At 47.5% G+C, this 23576-nt stretch overlaps 2 protein-coding genes across 2 annotated transcripts; one reads left to right on the top strand and one right to left on the bottom strand.

Moving 5' to 3' along the window:
• Nucleotides 1-1775: 1775 nt before the first annotated feature.
• Nucleotides 1776-3278, top strand: N7446_000002 (cytochrome P450; the record flags this gene model as incomplete). The annotated part of the gene is made up of 5 exons (XM_058508769.1): nt 1776-1829; nt 1903-2396; nt 2455-2516; nt 2574-2997; nt 3119-3278. 5 exons carry the CDS (start codon nt 1776-1778, stop codon nt 3276-3278), a joined length of 1194 nt encoding a protein of 397 aa, XP_058377748.1.
• A 17646-nt stretch (nt 3279-20924) lies between these two features.
• N7446_000001 (uncharacterized protein) lies at nt 20925-21203 on the bottom strand (the record flags this gene model as incomplete). The annotated part of the gene is made up of 1 exon (XM_058508768.1): nt 20925-21203. The coding sequence occupies one exon, from the start codon at nt 21201-21203 to the stop codon at nt 20925-20927; it is 279 nt and encodes a 92-aa protein (XP_058377747.1).
• Nucleotides 21204-23576: the final 2373 nt, after the last annotated feature.

The following is a 23576-nucleotide window of genomic DNA, read 5'->3' as shown; positions in this document are numbered from 1 at the left end:
CTACACACTAGTCAAATACAAAAATTCAATGTGGCTGGAAAATGGAAAAGTGAAGTTTGTCGAATGAAAATGCTGGGGATTGGTAATTGAAGAATGTTAACCTTATTAAAGAAATTACACGGGAGAGAAAGTGGATTAAACAATCTGATCAATTAATTTTTAAAGCAAAGAATTAATTCATACATGCTCATTCCACCGGGCTGGCATGGCAATTGATTTGTATAGTCATATTTGAGATTCTTAAAGCATTCTGGTGTGGAAAGGAGTACGGGAGTACATAAATACAACCAAACAACCATTGACTTCAAAACCCGATTGAGTGCATTGTTTATTTCGTCCAATCTACCACTCCACTCTCCCCGCTATTACTTACTTGTCTGTTTGCTCCTATTTAATCTTCGAAGCCAGTGCTCTCAACCATTCGCTCCTATCCCCTATGGTGGTACGTTCAAGCGGCCATCAAAAATTAACAGTTCAACAATTCAGGACCTCTTTACTCAGGCTACGATCAACCTATGTAAGTCTATTTAAAGATTCAATAATTACGAGCCCTCAGCATTTTCATTTCACACCTTGTACTGTTCGGCTTCCCAGCCACGTTTTTTGACCAGGCCGTAACTAGCCATTATTCTGTGTCTTTGTTCGTCTGGTTCTCTATCCATATTTTACATTCCCTCTTTTTACCGGTCTGACATATCAACTACTATGCTCCTGTTTAACCTCAACAATTGTATGTACTCCAGCGCTTTAAACGCTCTCATCAGCACAATAGGCCCGTAACAACCCCGCGCCCCCCCCCCCGGCCCCCGCCGGCCTCCGGCTTCCTACATTCTCAACTTTCATTTTCGGACCCCGCAACCTCAGCCATTAAAATCATGCAGTTCTTCGGAAAGCATTATCTTCTTCTCTAGTCTCAACACTACGTTCTAGCAGGCTAATATCAAGTGTTTGAGAACTATTGCATTCAAGAATAGAATTCTTACCAGAGCCTAGAGCTCTCGTATTCATGCAGTACCTAGTCACGCGTCTTATCTCGCATGTCGGCTACCATTTCTTTCATATGGCTGGTCGTGTAGAACCAGGATTAAACAGAATGGTCCAATGGTAGTGTATATGTCTCTCCACAGACCCATCCGTATTCGTATATGCCGAAATCAACGTGTCCGTAATCGTACAGTTCGCCCATTCTCAGAATCTACGTATCCTTCCTTTCCAGCAAAAAACCTCGAGAAGTGTAGACCCAATCTTCTCTATGGGGCTATAAGTATTTTCGCAGATAAGCTGAAGATGTCACAGTTGGAAGCCCGAAGTTACGCCTTCTACTGTCATCGGCACTGAAATGGCTTATATGATATTAAAGATGCTACCTGTAGCGACTCTAAGCGCCCTTGCTGCCTCCATTGTTAGTACATATTCCCCGTCTCGATGTATAGTGGCTTGCTGATGAGACTTACTTCAAAATTCATAGCCGATCTTTTACCTCGTCTTTACACTGATATACAATCTTTGGTTTCATCCATTGAGAAAATATCCAGGCCCACAGCTATATGCAGCAACTCGCATTCCGTACACTTTCCATCTCTTGCGAGGCTCCATAACCCAACGAACGGAAAGGCTGCATAGGAAGTACGGTCACGTTGTTCGCATTGCTCCTAATGCCGTCTCATACACATGTAGCGAGGCTTGGAACGGTAAGTCTTCGTAAGTTATCTAAGACACTCTGCTTCTGACCAAATGCGACCTTCGAAGATATTTACGGCCTCAAAAAAAGCAACATGCGAGGCAATTTCTCGAAGGACCCAAAGTACTACATCAAGTCAGACAAGGATGTAAGCAATATTGTAAGAACTGCTAGATCCTTGAGTTATTTGCCACAGCAGGACGACTGATCACTTATGTTAGTCTAACGCAGACGATGAAGATCATCGTCGATTACGTCGAGCCCAAGCCCATGCCTTTTCGGAAAAAGCTTTATCTTTGCAAGAGTATTATGTGCAGCGATATGTTGACCTGTTTATTTCTCGCCTGGGTGAAGAAATGAATTCTGCGAAGAACGGTGCTACCAATGCGGCTACATGGTTTAATTACCTGACCACAGATATTATCGGTGAGCTGGCATTTGGCGCGAGCTTCGGTGGACTTGAAAAAAATGAGATGCATCCGTGGCTCGATGATCTTTTTGGAAGTCTCAAAATCCATTCAATTACCCGAGAGATGTCTCACTACCCTAGTTGGATGGCCTATATCACATTAGCAATGATTTTTTCCAAACGGCAGCTGGCGCACTCAAAGAACGCGTTTGGATTCGGTGCAGAACAGGCACAGAAAAGAATGAAGCGCGGAACGGAGCGACCTGACTTTATGTCTTATCTTTTACGACATGTTGATGAGCGGAGGTTAGCTTTCAGAAAATGAAGAAGCCTGGAATTTATTTTTGACGCCTCTGTTATCTAGGCTATCCGACGCTGAAATTGCTGTGTCGTCCATCACCTGGATTATCGCGGGCAGCGAAACTAGTCAGTCATCCTCCTTGATCCACATTGTAAATGAATTATACTAATTGGCAGCAATAGCGGCCACTCTATTGTCCGGCTTGACCTTTCTGCTTCTTAGGAATCCCAGTATATTGTACAAGACCACCTCAATCATCCGAAATGACTTTGCCGATTCGACCAGAATGACTTTCCAAAATCTCCAAAAGCATGAATACATTAATGCAGTCCTTTCCGAAGCCCTTAGATTGTACCCTCCAGCGGCGGATAGCCTCTTTCGTATAGTACCGGTCCAAGGTGGCATCATCGCCGGTGAGTTCGTTCCTCCACAAACGAGCGTCACGGTCAATTTGTTTGCCGCGTTCCGTTCGCCGTTGAACTTCCGACGACCAGATGAGTTCCTCCCTGAGCGGTGGTTGAAGGATTGCCCACCGGAGTTTCGATCAGATAATCGGAGCGTTTTCCAGCCATTTAGTATCGGAGCAAGAAATTGTCTAGGTAAAAAGTGAGTGTTAAACCTCTCCTACCATTCTTCGTGTCGTGCAGGATATGCCCGATTCTTTTTGGTTGTACGATAGAAAATACAGACACTCGTCTTCTAAAGCAGAACCTAACCTCCTTCTTAGTTTGGCATGGGCAGAGATGCGCATGATTTTTGCCAATCTTCTCTGGCATTACAACCTGGAAGAGCTCTTACCGGACAGCATGAATTGGATCGAAAAACAGAAACTATATATGTTGTGGGAAAAACCAGACCTCAACATCCGAATTAGCAAACGACACTAAATGACTCAACGCGGTAGCCACTGGGAAGTGGGACTTTTGCGACAGATATCATATCATGATCTGCTGTTACAACCCGCAAATCGGGTCTCTCCGCTTGTGTTCATGTTAGAGATTTTGAGGCTGTCAACATTCTTTTTGATCTGTCAAGAGGGCATCAGTGCTCGGACTAGTGTCTGATATAACGAGAAAATCCAGAACTCCTGGGTTTCTTCCCTTAGGCACTTCCTCGGTTCAGAAATTATTATTACATGGCCAGATGTCACTTTCCGCAGCCTCGCTCAGGATCATACACTACATGCCACCCCTCTCCGCCCCCACCCCCTTTCCTCTCCACTCTCCCCGCCCCAACCACTTGTTCTCAACGATGTTCTAAAGTACCTCCAAACCCCTACTATTTCCCCAAACGCATCACCGTAGAGATAAGGCCTTTTAAAGAAGTTACCAGTACTGCTATTCTAGATCTGGCTTGGTTTCCTAAGGGTACCAGTCGTGACATCGACTGTCTAAAGAATGACCCTAACGGTAGCAACGTATGCTGTTCTATCATCATCCTAAAAAAGGTCAGGTTCGATGAACTTAGCGCTATATCGAATAGGAATCGGCTAAGCATCGTCGCTAAAAGGATCTGTCGTCTTGAATATTAATCCGGTGGTCTTTTTAGGATCGTTATTCTTGTAGGTAATAATAAGGTAGAATACCCCCTAGCGATATCTCTTAAGTCGGTGCCTAGATACCGTCGGTCTAGGGTTTAGATTCGTTGAACTCCGGGTACTAACTTTTTCGGGAAAGGGCGTGCCCAGCCAATTTCTAAGTTATGAGATCTTTGCTAGCATAAATTAGGATCCCGGGTGTCAAAAGGAATGTCGAAAGAGGCGCAGAAGATGGTATTATGTCTTTCGCGGACAAAGACACAACTAGGGTCGCTGTGCTATCCTGGTATGGCAGGATTAAGGCGCATCTGGCGATGTGGAGTCAAGCTGCAAGCTACATTGGCTACCGATGTAAGGCAAAGAGAAGTTTGAGCGAGTATGACTTGGCCATACCCTTGAACAACATAACAGACATCTGGGTTGAAGATGAACCTTTCTTGTGGCAACATTTATAGTCTTGTGGAATAATTTATACATATTAACAATCCGTATGTTGTTGCTTGGCCCACAAGGATGGACCAAAGATGTCGTTTCGCAGGTTGTCTCCGGCTGTTGAGATAAAGGAGGCGTTATCAACTGCCGTGCTCGTATATAAACGCCCCACCCAAAGAATAAGAATACAGGTGGGTCTCCGACTCCGATCTTCAAAAAGTTAACATTTATAACCTTTTAACGAAACACAGTGATTAACTATAGCGTTGGAGGAAATTGTAGGACCCACCGTGATGTTCGTAGTCGTCAGCGGGTCCGAACAAACACGACTATGAACTGCAGGCAACACAATACAACGTAGTCTAAGATACAGTATGGATGGAATCATCGATGAATTTATGTAATCTGATCCCTTGTCGAAGTTGAATATAGATCAGTACCCACTAGACTAGGTACAGATCCGTATTTTGGTCTGATGATAAAATCAGCCGAAGCGATATGCAAGCTACCCCTATTCTGTAAATACATGATTGTCTGAGCCGCAGAGATTGTTCCAAAGCTTCTGCTTGGTCGCTCGGAACAGAGGTTAAAATTTACTGCCTAGGATTAGCTTCGTCTCGGATACCGATCGACAATCAAAGCATGAGTGTTTCGAGACTAGATTGTTTTCCAGTTCTATTATAGGGGATGTCTGAATTAGATCAAGACTAGTGGGCCCAACATGCGGCCACATAGTATTATTCTTCCGTCCATGTTCTACTCGTGAGTTATTCTCAGCAGTATGTCTTCTCCCTCGGGCCACACGGCCATCAACCTGCCGCCAGGTTGCTCTGTCCATTATTCAATTCCCTAGCTGATACTGTTCACATCTGTAGAAAATTCCTCCGTCGATTTGCCTCCAGGCCTTGTGTGGTTGGATGACCGGAAATGGAAACCTTCGGTCTGTACGTCTCCGGTCGCTGCGGGCCGCCCTACACCCAGAGGCCAGAGCCTCGGAGCCTCGTTTTACCTTGACGTAGCACTTATTCCTACAGTACGTAGGCTCCAACCTTACGCAATTGCTCCCAATTATGGTGGATATTCTTTATCATTTTCACCTTTAGAGATTTAAAATACTCGAGAAATGGACGAGCAAACCGCAGTTACAGCGGTTTCCGACACCGCTGTAGACTATCAACGTGTGGTGAAAAGACATCGCGCCCGCCACACCAAGTCTCGCAATGGTTGCTATCCTTGCAAGACCCGAAGGGTCAAAGTATGATCATTAAGTCATAGTGGTTCCGATTTTTGTTGCGGATGAGATACTGATACCCTAAAGTGTGATGAATTCCAACCCGCCTGCGGCACCTGTTCTTCTAGAGGCGAACCTTGCTCCTACCCCCGCCCACGCAGCCCTTCGAAGAAGCCCCCTAGACCAAGGAGAAAAGAGCTGGCGAATGACAATACATCTTCCTTACCGGAATCTTTCCAGCCCTCGGATAGAGGCCCGTCGCTCGATTCAATTCAGGCGCTGGAAATAAATGTGCCATTACCAGCAATTTTCTCGAGCGGGTCTAACCCTGCCCTTGGGAACCTAGCAATGGACGATCTGAAGCTCCTTCAATTTTTCCATTTACACACTGCGAAACAAATGTCCTTGCACCCGAGGAGAGCCAGGGTTTGGCGGCGGATTATCCCTATCCCACGGGGGTGGGTGAACTCTGCCAGAGTTCAGGTTAGGGCTTTGTCTTAACTATGGGACATAAAAAGTGGGCCCCGCCTGAGTTCAGGTTAATTTCCTCGCCAGGGTTCAGAGGTCAAATGAACTCCGATCGTTCTCAAATTTTTATAAGTTATAATAGACTATGTGAAATATCTCCCATTTGCTTCGGAGCATGCACAGCCTACTAGTTATCGAGAAAATGTCGATTAAAAATTAGAGATGTTTTGTTGGGGTGTACCATTACGGTGTACGATTAGCACCTAAGACGCTACCACAGCACTCTAGACGAATAGAACAACCTCGATAATGCTAGTCAATAATGATTAGGAGGGGTAGCCATTAATTTAGGGGGTTTGAAAGCTTCCTAGCTATTGTCTCACTTTTCTTTTACACTATTTCACCCCAAAGTTAGCATTAGACATTCGTCAAATTTCATGCAATTCACTATTGTACGATATATATCTACACCTTTATTATGCAAACCCAATTTTTTCACCAACCTTCGACAGACCCAGTCTTCGTGTGTAAGACATGCGAGCACGTCGTTAGACCGAGAGAGGTCTTTCGACACTTTCAATCTCCGAACCATCGCTTTCCAATGCCGAAAGCACGCCAAATTGCTAAAGCTGTTCAGACCTCCGAGCGCGCGCAAGAATGCGATGAATGGCAAGCTCCGACCGCGGTAAATGACCCAATTGCTAATTTGCCAGTTTTTTCGGATGGCATTTTATGCGAAAAGGGTCAGTTTTGTCAATTTATCGCTAGGAAAGCTAGCACTATACGTAAGCATTGGCGTGAGCAGCATGGTTGGGTCGCACCGGCTCACTATAGCGGCCGTCGGCGGCAGCAAGGTTTATCGGCGGCCGAGCAGCAAATTCAGCAATTTACCCGCGTCGTAAGATGCCAGCGCGCATTTATCCAGGGGCCAGGATCTCATTATATTCGGGTGCGTACGCTCGGGGCGGAGGCCATTGCCGAGACCGATTCAATGCCCGCGACCGAGGTCGGCGACCGGCTTATTGATGAAATCGAACTAGCTTTCAAAGAGGAAAGTGAGCTACCCCAGCTAATTGAAGCTGGCGAGCGCGATGACGCGAATCCATGGCTCCGTCGTACGCGGTGGGCCGTCTACCTCCGTGGAATCGACCCACAGCACCTTATTGACTGCGTCCAACCACCCGAGGTCGATTCATCCGATCCGACGGAAATGGCGGCAAGCGCTATATGGGATGCAATGGCCGCCGTCGCGAGAATTAGCCAGTTGATTTGTACGAAAACTAGCCATACAATTCGCACCGAGGCCGTACGGACGGAGCGTGACCGACTGCCGCACCAGCCATTACAAGCTTACATGGATGCCGATAATATCGAGAGACATACCATACCGTGGCAGCAAATTTTGATGTTTTTCACTCGTACGCAGGCCTCGCACGAATGGGCCAGTCCAAATTACAAATTCACTAGGCGCCAGCGAGCCGCGTGGAACTCGCTTTGGAAACTGGCTCAGCCGGGCGCATCACCTAGCGTAGGCATTGCTAGGTCAGCTAGCCTGGCCACGGCTAGTTCAACCACGGCTAGTTCAGCCACGGCTAGTTCAGGCGATAATAGCGAGCATTCAGAGAGTGACACCGAGGATCATCCCACGCAGCGAATTGCTAGCGAATCGCTAGCGAATCAGCAAAATAGCACCGATTCTCCGTTCCAGCTTGCTGCTATTGATCTAGCGTGTCTCAATTTTTGTATTGAGCTTCTGAATCATCGAATTAAGGTCGAGGACTATGAGAGCGCGCTGATTTGTGCCACGGCAGTGCTCGGTCGCGGTGAGACAGGCTGGCGTACGGCAGAGAGCTATCCTCCGATTTTATCGAAGCTTATTAAAATTGCACGATTCATGGTAGTCCACAAGGCATTAAAATTGGATTCCACGGCTGAGGCAATGCTATATCAGCTAGCGGAGCATCAAATGGCAGGGGATTGGGATACCGAGAGTCCACTCGATACGCCTGAATTTCAGACATCAGATGATCCATTTTTCAATTTCGAAAATGGCCCAGTTCTGCCACCGACGCAGTCATCGCAATTCATTCAATTTACCCAGGCTCGGCAGACCCAGCGATCATTTCGAGAGTGGGTGGCTGAGATGGTAAGCCAATTCATGGTCCGTGGAACTAATAGTCCAATTCAATGGCTATTAGATCTACGGACGTACGGCTTAAAGATCCATTACAATAGCACCACTACGGGCCACGTCGGCTGGATGAATCAGGACCAGCTACTTTACCAGCAATTCAATTTCTCAATAGGTGACTTCCGTGGGTTCATCCACGGGCTTACAACCTCGGCACGCCAAATCCTTCACAATGAGCTATTATTCGTCGAAAATGGGTCCGTTCCAGCTATTCCATGGCAGGCAATTTACGACGATCCCACGGAGACAGCTCACGGGTGGAATTTTTAAATGACACCCGTACGCCATGGCCCGTGGTCGGTGAGCAATGGCTGATCTCTCGGGTCCGGCAGCACGGCCCCGTACGGCAGCGATTTATCGAGAGTAGTGCCGGTCGGCTACGGATGGCAGCAATTGACGTATACCTTCAACGGGTAGCGCATTTCCGTGAGAAGCTTGCTATTGCTATTCACGTGAGTGGTGGCCAGCCGGCTCGAGCGCCAGAGCTATTAAGCATTCGGCATTGCAATACCGATAGCGGGGGCCGTCGCAATATATTTATTGAGGACGGGCTCGTAACCTTCGTCTCACAATACCACAAGGGGTTTTACGCATCTAATGATACGAAGGTGATTCATCGCTATTTACCCCGGGAAGTAGGCGAGCTTGTGGTCCATTATTTATGGCTAGTATTGCCATTTATACGACGATTGGAAGCGTACGTAGCGAAGGTGCGGAGATCGGACGGCGTGGAAGAGATCAAGAGGTGAGTTTTTTCAATTTCTCAATTTCTCAATTTCTCAATTTCTTAATTTCCAATTTCTTAATTTCCAATTTCTCAATTTCCAATTTCTTCAATTTCTTCATGATTTTTACTAATTTTGGCAAGTAGGCAGCGTCAGGCTTACCTCTGGGGTCCGGATCCTGGCACTAGCCGAGCTTGGTCATCTGAGAGACTCCGTGAGGTCTTAAAACGGGAGACCACCATTGGGCTTAATGGGCAAGCGATCAATTTGAATGCTTACCGAGATATTGCTATCGGCATTAGCCGTCGCTTTATGCGGCCATCTAGCGTATTTCCCAATAATACGCAGCAGGATGCAAGGGCCGATGCTTCACAAGAGGATGACGAAGACGGCATGAATGCTGAGCAATGGATGGGGCATATTGCTGACCTCCAGGCGGCCCATTCATCCCACGTGGCCGGCATGATCTACGGCCGTGGCATCACCGAGCAGCCCGGTACGACGGCCCACCGGCGTGAGATGTTTCGGCTTAGTAGCACCGACTGGCATCGATTTTTAGGCTTTATGTCCACGGATGACGGCGGGGCCGAGAGTGCGTTAGGAATGGCCCAGTTTTCACCATGGCAGAAGGAAGCCGAGATCGGCCGTACGGAGCGTCGCTGGCAATTGACGCAGGCAGCTATAGAGCCCGAGATACAGCGAATGCTAGGAAATAGCGAGCTTCAACTCCGAGGGGTGCAGGCACCGGCGTTAGCAGCGATTCAACAAGGCCAGAGCCCGGTGGTGGCCGTCATGCCCACCGGGGGTGGAAAAAGCTTACTTTTCATGCTACCCGCGTGGATCAGCCCCCGTGGGGTGACGGTGGTGGTCGTGCCATTAATTGCATTACGGGGAGACATGGTATATCGATGCCGGCGGCTCGGCATTTCATGCGTGGAGTGGGAGAGCCGTCGGCCGGCAGACCAGGCATCGATTGTACTCGTGACGCCGGAATCAGCTATTACGGAGGATTTCATGACATTTTTGAACCGCCAGCGGCTATGTCATCGGCTAGATCGCATTGTGATCGATGAATGCCACGTGGTATTAAATGATCAGACCCATTTTAGGCCCGCCATGGCTCAATTAGGTCGATTGCTCGTGGCTCAGGCTCAGATGATATATTTGACTGCCACGCTGCCACCGACGGCCGAAAACCAGCTATTTCAACGGCTACGTACGTCGCGAGAGAAGGTCCATTTATTTCGAGCTCGCACCCATCGCATGAATGTCGCTTACCGGCTATGGCAGCCTACGGTGCCGAACCCAAGCCGATACGCTAATAGCTACGATTGGGTAGAGAACCCCGAGATCGTACGATTTATTAGAGATCGTATTACGCGCGCGCGTGCTCAGACCGGCCGGGTGGTCATTTACGGGCCCACCACCAAGACTGTCGAGAAACTAGCCGAGTTAGTCGAATGTGAGGCATATCACAGCCGTACCATCGATCGCAATGGCGTACTAGCCCGTTTTCAGGCCGATATAACCGGGGTAGTGGCAGCTACTAGCGCGCTAGGCATGGGTGTTGATATACCCAATATTCGCAGTATAATTCACATTAGCTTGCCACGCAGCTTATTGGATTATGCGCAAGAGAGCGGCCGTGCTGGCCGAGACGGGCATCGTAGTGAGGCCATTATTATACAACCCGCTAGGTTTTTACGGCCAAAATGGGACCCGATTCATGAAGACCCCGTGAAAGCACAGGCTGAGCAAGCAAGGCTTGACCGATATATGTCTCGAGATAGCTGCCGACGCGTCATACTAGACGAGTATTTAGATGGCTATCCACGGCAATATTGTGGAGAATCCGATGAGACAGAGCAGCGCTGCGATAGGTGTGACGAGCATTGGCAGGCAAATGAAGAGGTAGGAAGTGAGGTAGGAAGTGAGATAGGAAGTGAGAGAAATGGCCGAGTTTCCAATACATCATTTCAGATGTCCGATACCATGGTTTTAACCCATGTTTTGAACCAGCCAGCCGACAGCCCGGTCGATTCAGCCATGGAGGGTATTCAATATAGCCAGGGGCCACCGGAAGTGATTTCCCAGCGAAGTGAGAGTGAATCGGTCGGATTTCGATCCCAGGTCGGATCGATTAGTCCGATTTATCGTCATAGTATTGAGCCACCAGGTAATAGACCACCCCATGGCTTAATTTCAATTTCAATTTCAATGCCAAGGCAACTGACCAATTCATTGCTAGGATCAATTGCTAATTCATTGCCAGCACCAATGGCCAATTCATTGCCAGCACCAATGGCCCATTCAATACCAGCACCAATTGCCAATTCAATGCCAGCACCAATGGCCCATTCATTGCCAGGATCAATGGCCAATTCAATGCCAGCCCCAATGGCCAATTCAATGCCAGCACCAATGGCCAATTCAATGCCAGCCCCAATGGCCAATTCAATGCCAGCCCCAATGGCCAATTCAATGCCAGCCCCAATGGCCAATTCAATGCCAGCCCCAATGGCCAATTCAATGCCAGCCCCAATGGCCAATTCAATGCCAGCCCCAATGGCCAATTCAATGCCAGCCCCAATGGCCAATTCGACGGCACGGCAGCTGACCCATTCATTACCAACGCGCGTGGCCCGTCCATCGATCCCCACGCATGCAATTAGCCAGTTCCAGCGGTTAGACCGTGAGAGAGAGGTCGTCCGAGAGGTAGCTCAGGCAGGACATCAAGAAATTGCCACCGGGGTCGAATTTTTACAACAACAGGCCCAATTATGGATGGGACGATGCTGGTTTTGTACACAGCGTGGATTGGATGACCAGCATGATTTATACCAGTGCGGGGCCCAGACCCAGCACGGCAATGAATCACCGAAAGGCTGGTGGCTACGGGTACGCCGGCAGATCAAATATGACCCATTCGGTGGTTGTTACGGGTGTGGAATGCCGCAGTCCATTTGCAGTCGATTCGTGAATGCCGGTAGCCAGGGGTATTGTACGTATCGAGGGTTGTTATTATCGGGGCTAGCAGTTATGGTATACGGCGAGGGAAGTGAGGTGATAAAGGAGGCGTGGGCTCGGAGATTAGACGGGCTCGGGGTATCAATCGGCAATGAGAGCGAGCTAGTGCGATATTTAGGGTCACGGCATGATGGTGAGACGGTGAAATTGGTACATGAGTATATATGGGTCCGAAGGATGTGGATAGAGCATGGTGAGAGGATGTAATATAGTGAGAGTATTGAATAGCGTCATTAATTGATTAGGTGCTAGGAATAGGTCATTTGACGTGTAATAGATAGGTGAGGTACAATAGATAGGTGAGGTGTAATAGAGAGATAAGGTGTAATAGGTAGGTGAGGTGTAATAGCGAGGTGAGGTGTAATAGGTAGGTGAGGTGTAATAGCGAGGTGAGGTGTAATAGATAGGTTATTATAGGTAAGGTCGGCGGGGGGTGTCGTATTATAAGGGAGGGTGGTATAGGCATAAAGCATAAGGGTAGGGGGGTGGTATAGCCGAAGAGAGGTGAGGTGGGGGGGTATAATATGGTAGAGGGGGTGGGTATAGGCATGAAGTATAAGGGTGAGGGGGGGTAGTATAGCCAAAGAGAGGTGCGGTGCAATAGATAGGTTATTTTAGGTGAGGTAGGGGGGTGCAGCATTGTAGGGGGGGGGGGTATAGGCATGAATCATAAGGGTGAGGGGGGTAGTATAGCCGAAGAGAGGTGAGGTGTAATAGGTAGGTTGTTATAGGTAAGGTATAGGGGGTAGCATTGTAAGGGGGGTGGTTTAGGCATGAAGCATAAGGGTGAAGGGGGGCGGTTTAGGCATGAAGCATACGGGTGAGGGGGGTAGTATAGCTAAAGAGAGGTGAGGTCAAATAGATAGGATATTATAGGTGAGGTGTAATAGATAGGTTATTATAGGTGAGGTATAGGGGTAGCATTGTAAGGGGGGTGGTATAGGCATAAAGCATAAGGGTGAGGGGGGGCGGTATAGCCGAAGAGATAGGAGGTGAAATAGAGAGGTGAGGTGTAATTGAGAGGTGAGGTGTAATAGGTAGGTGAGGTGTAATAGATAGGTTATTATAGGTGAGGTGGGGGGTATAGCATTGTAAGGCGGGGGGTGGGTTTAGGCATGAAGCGTAAGGGTGAGGGGGGTATAGTTAAAGAGAGGTGAGGTGTAATAGACAGGTTAGTATAGGTGAGGTATAGGGGGTAGCATTGTAAGGGGGGTGGTATAGGCATGAAGCATAAGGGTGAGGGGGTGGTTTAGGCATGAATCATAAGGGTGAGGGGGGGCGGTATAGCCGAAGAGAGGTGAGGTGAAATAGGTAGGTTGTTATAGGTAAGGTATAGGGGGTAGCATTGTAAGGGGGGTGGTTTAGGCATGAAGCATAAGGGTGCGGGGGGTAGTATAGAGAGGTGAGGTGTAATAGACAGGTTAGTATAGGTGAGGTATGGGGGTAGCATTGTAAGGGGGGTGGTATAGGCATGAAGCATAAGGGTGAGGGGGGTGGTTTAGGCATGAAGCATAAGGGTGAGGGGGTATAGACCAATGTTTAGGTAATCCAACTGGCTAGCCAGATATTTCATTTTTTTTAGGATTTTTTAGAAGGTAAAATTTAGATTATAAGGGCTTAGTTAGAAAATATATCATTAAGACATTACACGAAGTTACGATATATATTTTGAAATAGGCATTAGAAAAATTTGAATTATTGACATTTTTAGTAGATATATATATTTAGCATTATTATATCGTATATATCGTATATTTATTATAATAGCGAGTAGGATTCGGCCCGTAGAAGGTTAATATTAGGTTATTTTATGATAGGTGTAATTAGAGTAGGTAGAAATAGCAATAAATTGTGAGGGCCGTAGAAATAGGGTAGGGTACGATAGGTATAATAGGAGTAGGTAGAGAAGCCATGAATTCCGAGGTCCGTTAGAAAGCTAGGGTTAGGGTTATTATATATAGGAAAGGGCCATTTATTCGGACGTAGGTTAGAAAGTATAGGTAGAGAGATAAGATATATTAGCTAGTATTATAGTAATAAAAGGGTGAGGGTTAGTATTAGTGAAAGGGGTAAGGGTTATATTAGTGAGAGCGGTAAGGGTTAGTATTAATAAAAGGGTGAGGGTTATATTAGTGAGAGCGGTAAGGGTTAGTATTAATAAAAGGGTGAGGGTTAGTATTAGTGAAAGGGGTAAGGGTTTTAAATGATATTAGGGGTAGGGTTTTAATAATAAGAGGGTGAAGTTTAATAGATAGGTAGGTGAAGTATAGTGAGAGAGGTGAGGTGTAATAGATAGGTTATTATAGGTAAGTTCGGGGGGCGTAAGGGTGAGGGGGGGGTGGTATAGGCATAAAGCGTAGGGGTGAGGGGGGGGTAGTATAGCCGAAGAGAGGTAAGGTGAAATAGATAGGTTATTATAGGTAAGTTAGGGGGTATAGCATTATAAGGGGGGTGGTTTAGGTATGAAGCATAAGGGTAAGGGGGGTAGTATAGGCATAAAGCATAAGCGTAAGGGGGGTATAGACCAATATATAGGTAATTTAACTAGCGAGTCAGACATTTCATTTTTTTAGGATTTTTGTAAGGTAAAATATAGATTATAAGGGCTTAGTGAGAAAATATGTCATTAAGACATTAGACGAAGTTACGATATATATTTTGAAATAGGCATTAGGAAAATTTGAATTATTGACATTTTTATTAGATATATATATTTAGTATTATTATATCGTGTATAACGTAGGGTTATTAGCATTAGTAATAGGATTTAGCCCGTAAAGGTTGTTTTCGGCCCGTATAAGGTATATATGCCCCCGTACGGATAGAGGGGTAGGGAGCGATTTACTAGGTTTAAAATAAGGTAATAGGGGTTATATAAGATATACCAAAGTATCAGGATAGCATTAGATAGTTATTATAATATAGAGATATCATAGGTAAGGTGTAATAGATAAAGGGGTAGGGTTCGAGGTTTTCGTTTTAAAATTAGCATTATTAGTGAAAACGAAGGCTAGTATTTTATATTATAGGCCATATAATCGGTAGTAGTAGGACGTGGCTTAATATTATTAGAGGTATTGTATATATCGAAGTATAAGTGAAGCGTAGGGGTCAGGGTTTCAATTATTTCAAGGGGTTAGGGATCGATGTTTTCGGTTTATAGAATTAGCATTATTCATAAAAAATAGGGCGATTTTTCACAATAATTTTTATATAATCGGTAGTAGTAATAGCTAGTCGGAGGAGGTTTTATAATATTATTATAGTATATTATAGACACGTAAGCATAGGGTATAGGAAGGGTCAGGGTTTTAATGATTTATAAGGGTTAGGGCTCGATGTTTCCGGGTTATATTATTAGTAGTCGAGAATAGGGCTGTTTATTACGATATTATTAGACGTATAAGGTTTAGTAGCATAATTTTAGTAGATAATATAGGGTCGTATATTTTAAGGATAGGGGTATTATTTAAGGTATTATATAGGAGAGAGGGTATTAGAGATAGACCGACGTATATAGCTAAGGGTAGGACAGCAATAATAGAGTAGTATAAGGGGGTAATTAGTTATAGTAGGGTATATAAGGTAGTGAATAGTTTACGAAGTAGTGGGTAGTATTACGGTAAGTATAAGAAGGTAGGAAAGGGGTAGGATATAAGGGATATATCAAAAAGAGGCGGGTATATTAGTAGGCATTAAGAGAGATAGTATAGTAGAGTAGAGATATTTAGATCGGGAGAGGTATAAGAAGGTCAATAATAGAGAAGTAGTTGTATAGTAAGAAGGGTTTAGGCTCGGGGGGAAGATTCATAGTAGGAGATAGGTTTAGTGAGTATGATCGGTAATATAATAGGTATAATAGTGCTTAGTATTATAGGAATAGTATAGGATATTATCGTAGAAGGGGTAGGGTCGGTAGTAGGAAAGGGGGTAGGTTTTAGTCGTTAAAGGGGTAAGGATAATAGAGGTAATTTCGGACGGGGGTTCGAAGGTATAGGGAGATAGTATAATAGATATAGGAGTAATATTTTAAGGGTAAGGGTTAGTAGGGATAGGAGGGAAGGTTTTAATTATAGAAGAGGTTAGTTTTAGGAAGAAGGAGAGGAGTAAGGGTTTTAATAGTGAGAGGGGTAAGGGTTCGTAGTAGTATAAGGGGTAAGGGTTTTAATTATCAAAGGGGGTAGGGTTTTAGAGGTAAATAGGTTATTTTTTATTATTATTAGAGGGGTAAGGGCTAGAATCGTAAGAGGGGTAAGGGTTATAGTTATTATAGGAGGGGTGAGGGTTTTAATAGTGAGAGGGGTAAGGGTTTTAGTATTATAAAAAGCTTAGGAGGGTAGTATTAAGGGTTTTAGACCATAATTACTTAGGGGCCAATAGACCAGAATTAGGAGATGGACATGCCCGTATATTTAGTTATTAGGGTTTTAGGCTTAGGCTTAGGCTTAGGCTTAGGCTATCCCATGGGGTGAACTGTAATGAGGCTCGTTACAGTTTAGTCAGCATTTTTTTATATAGGGTTAGGGTTTCCCGAGGGGGCAGATTACAGTTAGTTTCAGGGTGCCATTACAGTTACGTTCCCGTGGTTTTTTTCCGTTCAAATTTTTACCAATTCCAATTGAACAGTCAATTGTTTATTATCCCGAGTTACCAGGCAAAGCAACGTTTTGGAGAGGTTGTTACAGGGATTCAAAGTTGGGGAATTATTTTGATGGGGTACGGTCGGCCGCGCCATCACCAATATCATGAAACCCCAACACCCATCACCGCGCGATTCATCACACACGCATTATTGGTTCGATTCGTTTGAAAACCCAGTCGAGGATTTCAGGGGTTCCGATCAGTTCCCAGTTTCAATTTTATCAACATCCGAGCAGTTCCCAGCGTTAGGGTTTCACCAGCATACATTCAGTGGACAATCCGCATTGTGAGATATATATCCATGGTTAGTATGAGTGAACCGGCAGAACCCACCATTGCCGACCGGTATTTTATTTGCAATAAGCAGTGGGGAGTTGCCATTTGTCGCCAGTGCGAGCATGGAGTGAAGCCCAAGGAGATAGTCCGTCATTTGACCAACCCCAAGGGCAAGCACCGCGTCCGCAAAGGTGTTGCAGAACAGGTAGTGGATATTATCCGACATGCCGATGAATGGGATAGCGTCAAGGAAGAGACCAGTTGGTTCCCCACGAGCGTAAACCGTCCCGTTCCGGTATTGCCCATTTACCAAGATGGGTTACAGTGCCAATTTTGCCAGCAGATTTACCGCAGTCGCGACAGTTTGCGAGTGCATTGGTCGAGGGAGCATCGGTTTTCCGCGTACGGCCATGGGGGCAAGCCACGACCATCCGAGGTCGCCGCAGGCAAGCAGAACCAAGAGGAGCGAGCCAAGCGAGTCGTGTGCCAGCGGTTTTTTCCCCGTGGGTTAGGGTCGCATTATATCCACATACGCCATCCCGGTCCCCAGTACGAGCCCGAAGCACCGCCACCCCAGGCCACGCAAGTCGCCGAAGCCGTGGAGCGGTTACGCGAGGTGTTTACACGGAAAATGCAGTTAGAAAGCGAGATCCAGCCCGGCGCCATCGACGAAGCCAATCCATGGTTGGACCGAACGGGATGGGCGGTATATTTACGCGGGCGTAACCCCAGGGAATTACGGATATGCATTGAAAGCCCGACGGAAGATGCGGAGGGTGACGAGGGTACCACACGGGTGATTTGGGATACCATATTACGTGTTGCCAGCAAAAGCCAGAGTATCACCAAACGGACAGGACATTTGTTACGGATCGAAGCCGCCCGTACCGACATAGAGAAGATCCCATCGAAGCCATTGCAGGTATATATGAATACGGACGATGAGTTGGAGCGCCATGTCGACCCATGGCGCCGCATTTTGATGTTTTTCGCCCGCACCCAAGTTCAGCATGATTGGAACAGTCCGGTGTACCGGTTCAGTAAACGGCAACGCAAGGCGTGGGACGCATTATGGCATTCCGCCGAGTGTTATAAGGACCGGGCCGAGCCGATCCCCACCGACGGTACCGACCCGAACCCGGACGTATTACAACCCGTGGAAGCCGATTGTATGGAATTTATGATTGAATTGTTAAACCAGCGCATTCGATCGACCGAGTACGAGTTAGCGTTGGTGTGTGCATTGGCCGTGTTAGGTGTGAGTGACCATGACACCGGTCGACCATGGAAGGATCCCCACAGTTACCCCCAGATTTTGTCCAGCGTAATCAAGGTGTCCCGGTTCGTCGTTGTGCATCAGTCGTTTTTGTTAGACCCGGATGCGCGTGAGTTATTACAGGTTGGGGAGAATAAGTTAGTGGGGGAGTGGGATGACCCCAGTCCAGTCGATTATATATTTTCACATCAACGGGATAGCCGCAGTCCGCCCCAGACCCGAGCCACAACGCCCGAAGTATCCAGTTCGCCCGCATTTGGTAGTTTGCCCAACAGTTCCCCACCACCCGTTGCATTCACCCAGCAGGCACGAGAAGGCACCAAGACATGGCGCGAATGGATTCGTATCATGGTCACCGGGTTTATGGTGCACGGTACCGCCGGTCCGATGGAATGGATGATGGATTTACGCCGATATGGGTTAAAGGTCCATTACAATACCCCGTCCGTCGGGCATATCGGTTGGGGCAACGGGGACGAATTGTCGTACAAAACGATGCGGTTCACCATGGGGGCATTCCGCGGGTTCATTCATGGGTTGACGGCCAGCGCACGACAATTGATGGTCAACCAGATTTTGCGGTGCCCACCCGACCAGATTCCCGTCATCCCATGGGATCGTATAGCCGACGATTTCAACCAACCCAAGGCCGGGTGGAGTTTTTTGCAGGACGAGCGTACGCCGTGGCCCGTCGATGGATCCCGGTGGATGGTGGACCGGGTACGGGAGGAGCATCCATTGCAGCAGTGGTTTATGGAAGCCAGGACCAATCGGTTCAGTATTGATGCGATTCAACGGTTTTTCGGGTTCGTCAATGAGTTCAAGGAGAAGTTAGCCATTGTTTCGCATTTCACCAGTGGGCAGCCCCCGCGTGGCCCCGAGTTATTGAGTATCCGTCACCGCAACAGTGCCGCCGGTGGACACCGCAATGTGTTTATTGAAGATGGATTGGTGGCATTTATCACCCGGTACCACAAGGGGTTTTACGCCAGCGGGGATGCCAAGGTGATTCATCGGTACGTGCCCCGCGAAGTGGGCGAGTTGGTGGTGTGGTATTTATGGTTAGTGTTGCCATTTGTCGAGATGTTGCAGGCATACCATGAAGAGGCATGCCATTTAGACGCCGTTCCCGACACGCATGCCACCAAGATGTGGGGGTGGATGCCGGTAGTGGACGGGAGTGGACGCCGGCGCGGGTAACGGATGTGATGGTCCGGGAAAGTAAGATACGGTTACACCATGGATTGACGTTGGCCGCATACCGGGACATTGCCATTGCCATTAGCCGGCGGTATTTCAGCAATGCCAAACCGTTCCCACACAACGTCCGCGAGGATGGAACCGAGGTTATAGCCGACGACGAGGAGAACGAGGATGCCATGGACGACGAGCAATGGATCCGACATATTGCCGATTTACAAGCCGCGCACACGACCCACGTAGCGGAGATGGTGTATGGACGCATGATGAGCCAGCAGCAGGGGACCACAGCGGGTCGGCAGGCCGGGTTTCGGACGAGCAGCGTGCATTGGCATGATTTTTTAGGGTTTAACATCAAGGATATCCCGAGCCACGTATTGGGTAAGCGGCCACAGCCCCGGTGGAAGGACGAGGGGGTTATAATGCGGGACGAGCGTCAGCATTTGGTGGAGCAGACCAATATGACCGAGGCGTTGCAGCGGATGACCGGACAGCCCACGATACAGTTCCGCGGGGTGCAGGGGGCCGCCATCCGGTCGATTCAAGCGGGCCATTCCCGGGTGGTCGTGGTAATGCCCACGGGCGGTGGGAAAAGTATGTTGTTTATGTTGCCCGCGTGGGTGGCCCAGCGCGGCGGATTGACCGTTGTAGTAGTGCCATTGACGGCATTACGGGCGGATTTGCAACAGCGATGCCAGGCCGCCGGCATTCCATGTGTCGAGTGGGCCAGCCATCGACATCCCGATCATGCGGCCATTGTGTTCGTCACGCCCGAGTCCGTGTTCACGGACGGGTTCCAGTCGTTTTTGAACCGCCAGCGCGAGTTGATGCGGTTGGACCGGATTGTTATCGATGAATGCCATATGATGTTGAGCGAGTCCACGACGTTTCGCCCACGGTTACAGCAATTAGGTCGATTGCATCAGTGTGGCGTGCAGATGGTGTTTTTGACCGCGACATTGCCCCCATGCGAGGAGACCCGGTTGTTCAAGCGAATGCAAGTGGAGCGGGAGGACATCAGTATCCACCGCGAGCGAACCAGCCGTCACCATGTGGCATACCGGGTGTACCGGCCCGTGATTGCATCGGCATTTCGATCCCAGACGCAATGGATCGAGCAGCCCAGTATCCAACAGTTCATTCGTGACCGCGTACGGCGCGCGCGGCCCGGACGAGTGATTGTGTACGGCAGCACCCGGAATATTGTGACGCAGGCGGCCCAGATATTAGGATGTGCCGCATATTACAGCGACCAGGACAGTAAGTTAGGGATATTGGAACAGTTCCGACGTACGGCGAATGGGGTGATTGCAGCCACGAGTGCATTAGGGATGGGCGTGGATATTCCCGATATTCGATGCATCATTCACATCGGGTTTCCCCGGTCGTTGTTGGATTACGCACAAGAAAGTGGCCGTGCCGGACGGGATCAATTCCCCAGTGAAGCCATTATCATCCAGCCGGAAGGGTTTGACGAGGTCCCGGCATGGTTTGACCAGAACACGCCCCGCGAGCAAAGCGGGTTCGAGTTAGTCCGGCAGTACATGGCCAGTGATCATCAGTGTCGTCGAGCGGTGTTGGATGGTTATTTGGATGGGGAGATCGATGGAGATACCCGCGAGCAGTGCGGCGACCACGACCGGCAGTTCGGGTTCGTCGAGCAACGGTGTGATCAATGTGACCCCGATTGGGAGGCGGCCGAGACCGATGATAGGGACAGTGATACCGAGATGGATGATCCCCATACGAGCATCCCGAGCAGCGCGTCGGACGCCGGGGTCCCCATTGAGGCGCAGCATCGGTACCATCAGCAGGAGATGGTGCAGACGGCGATTTCGGAGCGAGTGCGGACGTTGCAAGCGCAGCAGTTATCGGACGAGGAGTTTTTAGCGCAGGAGGCACGGCAGTGGAACCACCGATGTTGGTTATGCGTGCAGGCGCAGCGGGATGATGTCCAGCATGATTTGTGGAGTTGCCCCGCGGGCGAGAGTGCAGAGTGTCGACGATGGGTGCGGGCGATTCGGGATTCGATACAGTATATAGCAGGAGGATTTTATTGTTGTTATTCGTGTGGTATGCCGCAGTCGATTTGTCCCGGTTGGGAGGCCGGGCAGCAATGTGAATACCGGCAGTTTTTGTATCCGATGATGGCGATGTTAATCCATTGGCAATGGGCCGATGGGCGACAGGGAGGGTACGAATGGTGGCGCCAGCGGATGAAGAGTGCCAATATCCGCGTGACGGATTTAGACGCCGTACGAGCATATTTAGCGCAGTCCGTGGACACCAGGCATTCCCGGTTAGCGCATGAGTATGTTTGGTTGCGTCGGATGTATCAAGAGTATGGGTTTTCGTGAGATTGCAAAGATATGGCAGGTATATATATAGGTAGATCGGTTAGGATTGGAGATGTATATTTCAGTACGAGATTTCCCGAGGAGACCAAAGAGATAGAATTTACATATCGTGGTTAGGGTTATCGATATTAGAGTTTCCGATAATATGGAGTTTAGGCGAGAGGGTAGTGATAAATTTAAGGGGTCAGGGTTATAGCGGCGTAAGGGGGTAGGGTTCCATGTTTCCGGGGTATGTTATTAGTATTAAGAATAAGGATATATATATAGATATATAAACGGAGGAGTATAATAAGGTAGGAAGTAAATAGATATTCGATAAATATAAATAGGATAGGAGGTAGAATAGTAGTAGCGAACAGGAGGAGGTTATTAGTTAAATCGAGGGGTAAGGGTTTTAATAGAGAGGGAGAGAGAGGGGGTAGGGATATTGTAGTATAAGGGGTTAGGATTATAACGGGGTAAGAGGGTAGGGTTATATTAAGATGTAGTAAGATATCGGCGTAGGGTAGAGTAGGATAATAAAATAAATATTTGGAAAGGGCAGTAGGGGAAGATATATAAGTGAACAGAGATCGGAGAGAAAGGGATATATATTAGGAGGAGGATTAAATTCGAAGGTATATGGATGGAGATATATATACAAGGGTAATAGGGATAGGACGATATATAAGAATTTCAAATGGGGAAGAAGGTTCAGAGTAGGATAAATAGGTCGGTAGAGTTTAAGATAGTGGAGTAGTGAAATTAGAAGGATAGTAGGTAAGGAGGTTAGATAGATAAGTCGGATAGAGAAAATAAGTAGGAGGTACGGGATATAATAGTAAAATAGTAGGAAAGGGGATTAGTATAGGAAGGAGGGTATTAATTATAATGTAAGAGGATGGTAGTAAGGATTATAGGAAGAATTAAAGTTATAAGGATTTATAGAGGAAGGGATATTATTAGACATAAGGACAGAAGTAAAATGGGATAGGAATAATAAGAGGAAAAGGATATAAAGGTAGTAGTGAAGTAGGTAAAAGAGGGAAGGAATAGTTAAGGGATATGGGTACAGGATATAGTTATAGTAAAGGGGTGAGGGTTTTATTAGCGAGAGGGTAAGGGTTTTATTAGCGAGAGGGTAAGGGTTTTATTAGCGAGAGGGTGAGGGGTTTCGTAGCGAGAGGGTGAAGGGTTTAGTAGTGAGAGGGGAAGGGTTTAGTAGTGAGAGGGGAAGGGATTTAATAGTGAGAGGGGAAGGGATTTAATAGTGAGAGGGTAAGGGTTTTATTAGCGAGAGGGCAAGGGTTATCGCAGCGAGAGGGTGAGGGGTTTAGTAGCGAGAGGGTGAGGGGTTTAGTAGTGAGAGGGGAAGGGATTTAATAGTGAGAAGGGTGAGGGATTTAATAGTGAGAAGGGTGAGGGGTTTAGTAGTGAGAGGGGAAGGGATTTAATAGTGAGAAGGGTGAGGGATTTAATAGTGAGAGGGGTAGGGGTTTAGCATGATTAGAAGGGTTAGGGTTATAGCATGATAAGAGGGGTGAGGGTTTTAGCATGATGAGAGGGGTAAGGGTTTTAGCATGATGAGAGGGGTAAGGGTTTTAGCATGATTAGAAGGGTGAGGGTTATAGCATGATAAGAGGGGGAGGGTTTTAGTAGTAAGGTAATTAAGAGAGGTCAGGGTTTTAGTAGTAATATAGGTAATAGTTAGTAGTAGTGAGAAGTAAGGGTTTTAGGTATAGAAGACGGTAGGAGAGGTGAAAGGGGGGATGGAAGTTTAGGAGAGGAGATGGATGTTTATTTAGGAGAGATGAAGTTAGGTGAATTAGGCGGGGTTAGGGTTAG

The sequence above is a fragment of the Penicillium canescens genome (genome assembly GCF_028828765.1).
Source record: "Penicillium canescens strain IBT 15451 chromosome Unknown utg000001l_segment0_segment0, whole genome shotgun sequence".
NCBI classification, from domain to species: Eukaryota; Fungi; Ascomycota; class Eurotiomycetes; order Eurotiales; family Aspergillaceae; genus Penicillium; species Penicillium canescens.
The sequence above is the reverse complement of the archived record's forward strand: the minus strand, read 5'-3'. Positions and strand labels throughout refer to the sequence as shown.